General features: G+C 38.9%; 1 protein-coding gene across 1 annotated transcript; it reads left to right on the top strand.

The window, feature by feature from the left end:
- Nucleotides 1-186: 186 nt before the first annotated feature.
- On the top strand, nt 187-7,093 carry C10H1orf52 (chromosome 10 C1orf52 homolog). The gene is made up of 3 exons (XM_032302622.1): nt 187-508; nt 1,153-1,351; nt 6,137-7,093. Exons 1-3 carry the CDS (start codon nt 233-235, stop codon nt 6,208-6,210), a joined length of 549 nt encoding a protein of 182 aa, XP_032158513.1. The 5' UTR covers nt 187-232; the 3' UTR covers nt 6,211-7,093.
- Nucleotides 7,094-7,303: the final 210 nt, after the last annotated feature.

Genomic DNA, 7,303 nt, shown 5'->3' on the forward strand with positions numbered 1-7,303 from the left:
CTTGTCTCTTCTCAGGGATCCTCATGAAGGAGCCTAAAGCAGCACTGCTCGGCCAAGTGCGCTCCCCGCCTCCAGCCTCAGTCCGACCTCCAGCGGCAGCAGCCCGGCGCTGCCGTCAGGGGGCGCAGGGTCTGCGCTCTCCCGCAATACTTGGGGCGGAGCCAACCGTGGGGCGGGCCCCGAGGCAGCTTCCGGCTTCCGGCGGAGCGCACGGTCGTCGCGCGCAGCCGTCATGGCGGCCGAGGAGAAGGACCCTTTGAGCTATTTCGCGGCTTACGGCAGCAGCAGCTCAGGTTCCTCGGGCGAGGAGGATAACAGCGAGCCGGAGGAAACGAATCGCAGGACCCCAGATCCTGCGAAGCCGGCGGGCGGCTGTGGGAACAAGGCAGAGAAGCGGCTGCCAGGACCCGACGAATTGTTTCGGAGCGTGACTCGCCCGGCCTTTCTCTACAATCCGCTCAACAAACAGATAGACTGGGAGAGGCACGTCGTCAAGGCGCCTGAGGAGGTGAGGTTCCCGACCCGGTTTCCCGACCGTGGCCCCGGCCTCCGCCCCCTTCCTCCTGAGCCCTCTCCTGGGGACCGGCACTTCGTTCCCCCCACACGCAATCACCTCCTGCGGGTTGCCGCACCACCCCTCCCATCTCCAGCCCTGGGGAGCCCGGGCCCCCTTCCACAGCCTGGTGGGTGTCAGACTGGCCCGCAGCCCCCGCCCCCTTGTGAGGAGACCCAAACCTCCGCGCTCGGTGCCCCGACCCCGCGCTGCGAGGACTAACGGTGGTGACTCCCCCGCCCCCCCCCGCTGCAGCTTCTCCCCGAGACCCCTTCCCTTTGACGCCGAAGTGCCTGCGGTGCTGCCTCCAAGACAGTGTCTGCTGCAGCCTCCTGAAGGGGTCAGCCTTGGCGTAGTATCTCTGAGACTGGATTCTTCTTTGGTAACTAAAAGTTATTAGCTTTATTCGTATAGGGAACCCTTTGGCTTTTCACTTAACAGTATTGTGATTTTGATGGAAAAAAAAAGATGTATCTTTAAACCTTTAAAAAAAAAAAGTCATCCTGAACAATAAGCGAACGGCAGGGAGGTGCATGTGCCCATACCGATTGTAGGAACCTCGGTTCGTCACGGTGCTTTTTAATGTGTTTGCTTAACAGCCTCCAAAAGAATTCAAAATATGGAAGTCAAACTATGTACCACCTCCGGAGACCTACACTACTGAGAAGAAACCTCCCCCTCCAGAGCTGGATATGGCAATAAAGTGGTCTAACATATATGAGGACAATGGTGATGATGCCCCACAGAATGCTAAGAAAGCTAGGCTTCTACCAGAAGGGGAGGAGACAGTGGAATCAGGTAAGGCCAGTCAGAGTTCCTTGAATAATACCTTTTGGCCCCTGTGATGGGTTTAAAAAGAAGGAGATACTTAATGAGTGAAATTTAAATCTGGCGACTTAAGAAATTGATGATGGTGTGTAATTATTATTTTTGCCGTAGTTTTGAGAAAGATTGTCTAAATTTGGCCTTGACGTGAAGTCTCTGGAAGCTCAATCGGTAGTATTTACCATGTTTTAGAAAAAGATCTTAAGTTCTTCAGGCATTAGAGTGAAATCTCTGCTATCTCAACCCGTCGTATATATGATTTATAGTTTAAAACAGAGACATTTAATTCATGGATTCTTTCTTGTGATTGCAGCTTCGAAGAGCTGAAGGTTTCATTTTATATTAAGGCAGTTGTGGTTTAAAGCCAAAATTAGTGTGACAAAATGAAGTTAATTGAGTATTACTACATAGTAATAGGAAGATAATGACCTAGTTGAAATGTTCGTATCATAATTTCATCTCATATTTAGAGTATAAGTAACCACAGTAATCTCTGCTTACATACATTTACCCAAGCCCTCAATTCCATCCTTCACACTGCAGCTAGTGATCACTTTTTCTAAAAGTAATGTCTGATTATGAAACTCACCTGCTTAAAATCCTTCACCAAGAGCATAGTCAAAGCCTTCTGATAGGCCCGGCCTTTCTCTCTACCTTCATTTTAAATGGTGTCTTTTTCTACCACTTTAAGATCTTAAAATTGAAAACTGAATAGACCATGCTATATTATGGTTCCATGCCTTTCAGCGTATGTTGCTCCTTTTCCAGAATGTTCTTCCCTCCCTCTTCCGCCGGTAAACACATTCATCCTTCAAAATCTTACTCAAAGAAAAAAATGTCAGCACCTCCTTCAAATTATTTGCTCCTCTAAACCTTGTGTGTGCTAATGCTATTCATTGTACTATCATCTTACATTAGATTATTTGTTGATAAGTTTGTCTTCTTTGTGAACATGAGTTCCTTTACAGTTTGTGGTACATTTTGACTATTCAGTAGGTATTGTTGAATTGAGCTAATATTTGGAAGTCATTTTTATGGAAGGTCATGCCAGTTAAACAGATTTTTGATGTGCTCATGAATCCAGGGCTACTTCCCTTAGCTCCTTTTACAGCCATGCAGTTTTGTTTTAGGAGAAAAAATAACTGGTAGGAGTTCTTCAGTTTTAATTTTACTTGGCTTTTCCATTTCTTTCACTGATTTTCCAGTGTGGATTAGAAGTCACTAATGAAGGCATATCGTTCAGTAATAGCATCCTTTTAAATCAAAATACCTCATACTGTATAGTATTGTGTAATTAATAAAAAACCATTTTTGCATAAATAGTGTTTAATCCTGCACCTGGTGAAACCAGATAAGGAAATATGGAAATGAGAGCTTCATGTGACTTGTCCATGATCACAAAACTAGAAGATGCCAAGCTGTAAAATAGGTACTTCCACATAGTGACCTAGTAAAGAAGTGGTACATAATTCATTATTACTCTTTTATAGACAAGGAAATAATCTCAGATTAAAGAATTGGCCTAAGTAAATTCACACAGCTAGGAAGAAGTGAAATTAGAATTCAGATTCAGGCCCTTAAGTGGAAATGATGTCTCTGTAAACTGGGGTTTATTCTCTCAATGTTTTGCAAGCGGAAGTGCTTGAGAAATAGCTGTTCTGTAGGAAGTAAGACCACTAGAGTTGATACTCAAATTAAGATAGGCTGGTGCTCTCTCTTTGTTCCTATATGGAAAAAGTGAGGATTCTCTACCAGGACAAACAACCAGAAAGAATTTTCTTCTTTCCAGCTTGCCTCCAAATACGTGGCAAATAATGTTGTTATTCTCCTAGGTAATTTCTGTTCTTTTGATTATATGATGGTCCTCCATCAGAACGTGTACAGAAATAATATCAAACGACAGAAGGACCCAATGCTCAGTGGATCATAAAGTTAAAAGATAATCATAGAATCTTTAATTTGGACTCTAATGTTGGTTATTGACTATAACTATCTTCTTTTTTAGATACTTTCCTTTTTAGAAGTGATTTTTGTCATTTCAGAATCCCACAAAGTCAGTATAAAATTGATCATTTTTTTATTTGTATTTATTAACTTACAAAATATCTCGTTTAAGAAATTTCATATTCTTGGGGCACCTGGGTGGCTCAGTTGTTAAGCCTTTGCCTTCAGCTCTGGTCATGATCCTGGGGTCCTGGGATGAGCCCCATATCGGGCTCCCAGCTCAGCAGGAAGCCTGCTTCTCCCTCTGCTTGTGTTCTCTCTCTCACTGTCTCTGTCAATTAAATAAAATCTTTTTTTTAAAAAAAGCAAATTCCACACTCTTAAATTATCTGATTTTTAGACTATTAAATTATTTTTACTTTTCCTACTCATTTTTTGCACTTTGGCCTTTTTTGCCAGTTAAATTCTTTTAGATTTATTATTTTTTCTTGTTTAGTAATTGTGAAATGCAATTCAGTAAGGCTTAGATATTATTGACATGTACTTAGCCATGAAATCCCTACGTAAGTAGTTAATGCTTTTTCTTTTGTTTTAAGAATTTTAGAAAGTTAGTTCATATTAACGGTGTTACTTATTTACCTCAGGCGGCATGAATTCCATAATAGAAAATTTTTTTCTTTACTAATGCATCTGTAATATACGGCACAGAGTAGAAACTCAATAATTTGATTAAATGAACATTTCAGGGTGGTTTTGTTTCATTTGTCCTGCTATGGTTTTCAAGGCAATGCCTTGTTATGTCACTAGATGGCATTAGCTCCTGTTCAATTTCCTATTGGAAATTATTTTTCCAACCCTCGTAATTTGTGTTTTTTGTTAACTCAGTAAATTTGTTTAAAATTGGCAGATTAATAGCAGAAATATCTCACGATCTCTCTCTCTTTTTTTTTCCTTTTTTTTTTTTTTTTGAGAGAGAGAGCAAGCACGGACAGGGAGAAGCAGGCTCACTGCTCAGAGCCCAGTCCAGGACTCTATCCCAGACTCCAGGATTATGACCTGAGCTGAAGGCAGATGTTTAACCAACTTAGCCACCCAGGCACCCACAGTCATCTTTTTAATGATATGTAAACAGTGGATTTTATAATAGAAAGTAATTTCAGTTTTTATACTGTGAAGATAATCTCAAAGTCTAGCTATGACATTAATTAAACTCCAGTTAAAAAACAAAGATCTTGGCTTATTTGAGCTCTGTGACATATCAGTTGGTTTATACATTACTTTTGTGTATGCATGATAAACTGTTGATTAAAACTCTGGTCTGTAAATTCCTAGGATAATTTGTTGATCTGAATTTTATCTTATCTTGCTGCTTATCTAAACCCACAAGTGCTTTCTGAAATACATAAATAATATCGCCATACTGTGCTTGAAGATGAATGAAGATGAATGAATCATCTGTTAATTTTAATTATTCTCTTCATCAATGAAGGAGATACTCTGAGTATGGTACAGTTAGCAGAAGGGAACTGAAGGCTTAGGCTGTAAATGTATTTCCTCTATAAGGAGTTACGGTGTGATATAAGCAGTTTTTCCCCAACTTTTTATTTTTATTATAATTTTTTTTATTAAGTAAGCTCCACACCCAGCATGGGGCTTGAATTCACCACCCGAAGATCAAGAGGCTCATGTTCTACTACTTACTGAGCCAGCCAGTCACTGCAGCTTCCCAGTTTTTTTAATATGAAGACCCCTTTCAATATCAGAATATTTTATAGATCACCACGTGATAGTTGTTGAACTTGGGCATCTGTTTTGATTGAGAAGGTAAAGCCAAAAGTGCAATGAATCCAGTAATGTGCTTAATATAAATTTGTATTTTAAAATTTATAACCTGTATGTTAGTCTGTCTATATGGAGTTCTTAACAAAGCCACACACATGTTCAGAGAGAATACAGTTTTGGTGAAACTTCTACCTGTGAGTGCTTTTTAAATTTCAAAATAAAAGGACAAGGGTTATAAATAGGAAAGGGAGTTGTTTTGCAGGGAGAGAAAGTAGATTGGAAGGGAAAGAACAGCCAATGGCTACTTTAAATAATGTCATGTTTAGATTGTTAGTCTTTGGTTAAAAAAAAAAATAGAATGTGTTCTGTTTTTTACAACATGTAGATTATTTAAATACACACAAAGTGTATACTGTGGAATATATGGGAATAGCTTTTTAGTCTTTGGTTAAAAAAAAAATAGAATGTGTTCTGTTTTTTACAACATGTAGATTATTTAAATACACACAAAGTGTATACTGTGGAATATATGGGAATAGCTTTTTACCAGAACAAGTCTATTACTCTCATTTTATTTTATTTATTTATTTTTTTTTTTAAATATTTTATTTATTTATTTGACAGACGGAGATCACAGAAAAGCAGGCAGAGAGAGAGGAGGAAGCAGGCTCTCTGCTGAGCAGAGAGCCCGATGCGGGGCTCGATCCCAGTACCCTGGGATCATGACCTGAGCCGAAGGCAGAGGCTTTAACCCACTGAGCCACCCAGGCGCCCCTATTACTCTCATTTTAAAACTACCTTAATATAGCACTAAAAGGTCACTCTGAATTCTGCATGACACTACAATTTAAAAATTTCTACTTTTACTTGGCACTTTAAAATCAGAGTTCTAAATTTAACTTTTGGTTTTTATTAGGAAACCAGAAGAAACATAAGCTGGGAATAATGATTTTGGTCTGAAGTCAATGAAATTTTAATACTTAACTTTTCTTTTAAAATTACTGATTAAAACTTTTCCTTTCCTGTTTAAAGATGATGAAAAAGATGAACATACTTCTAAAAAGCGCAAAGTAGAACCAGGAGAGCCAACAAAGAAGAAAAAGTAGAAAACAACAAATGACAAGAATTTCTGGACTGCGAAACTTGTTGAAACGGTTTTTTTGGGCAGATTAAGTTGATGTTTTAAATTATTGTGAAACAACATCTCCATGAAAGTACATGTTAATTAACTAATAATAAGTATTGCTGTGGGAACTTTCCACTGTAGAATTCATTTTTTATTTAAAACTTTATTTAAAACTCAAGTGGTGATTTGTGATTGTGAAAATGACAACACATGGAAGCATTCTTGCTCTCACAGAATTAGTGACATGCTTTGAGAGTTTTGTCACATGTCGACATGCCAATGTTCTATGAACCTTTTATAAAGGAATATATTTTTAAATATATTGTAATGTACTGTGAACTCGTAGGGTGCTTTTCAACAGTGTTTGTACAGTGTAAATAGATCATGGAAATAAAAATTACTTATTCAATATTACTATTGCATAACATTAACATTTGAATATTTGTCTGTGGCAAGTACCCTCTTTGCCATGTGATGTTTTTAATAGTAGGTATTACCATCTAGGAGTGCCTTCTGTGTTCCAGGTGCTTTGTGGATACTTTTTCACTGATCCTCAAACAGTCTTGGTAAAGCAGGTCCTAGAGGCTTCATTTTATAATAAAGAGAGATTAACTTACCCAAGGTTCCACAGTGAGTGAGCAGTGATTTGGGGATTTAACTAAGGATACTTGAACTCCAGAATCATCACCCTGAACCACCTACCCACCAATCAGACTTTCATGATCGAGGGACTGCAGTTGTCATAGCTTCGGGTACTATCTGTGGTAAGCAGGGAGATCTTCCCTGATTGTTACTCTGCTTTATCATGTAAACCTTAGGTGATGGTTATTCATTAATTTCCCTGGTAAATAGTTTGCTGAAGATAAGAATTCTCTACAAAGAACTACCAGATGTAGCAAATAGAAATAGAGGACACCCAATTAAATTTGAATTTTAGATGAACAAATAATGTTTTATATGTGCAATATGTGGGACCTACTTAACACTAAAAATTTGTTTATCTGAGACTCAGATTTCACTGACCATTTTGTGTTCTGTTTTGTTTTTGTGCATGGCTCCTATTTTAAGGCTTC

Source organism: Mustela erminea, chromosome 10, assembly GCF_009829155.1.
Source record: "Mustela erminea isolate mMusErm1 chromosome 10, mMusErm1.Pri, whole genome shotgun sequence".
Lineage (NCBI taxonomy): Eukaryota > Metazoa > Chordata > Mammalia > Carnivora > Mustelidae > Mustela > Mustela erminea.

What these genes read in the sequence shown, in the direction of transcription:
- C10H1orf52 (XM_032302622.1), top strand. Translation starts at nt 233, where the DNA reads ATGGCGGCCGAGGAGAAGGACCCTTTGAGCTATTTCGCGGCTTACGGC. An exon ending in TCGTCAAGGCGCCTGAGGAG is followed by an intron (nt 509 to 1,152) that starts GTGAGGTTCCCG and finishes TTTGCTTAACAG; the next exon opens with CCTCCAAAAGAATTCAAAAT. An exon ending in GGAGGAGACAGTGGAATCAG is followed by an intron (nt 1,352 to 6,136) that starts GTAAGGCCAGTC and finishes TCCTGTTTAAAG; the next exon opens with ATGATGAAAAAGATGAACAT.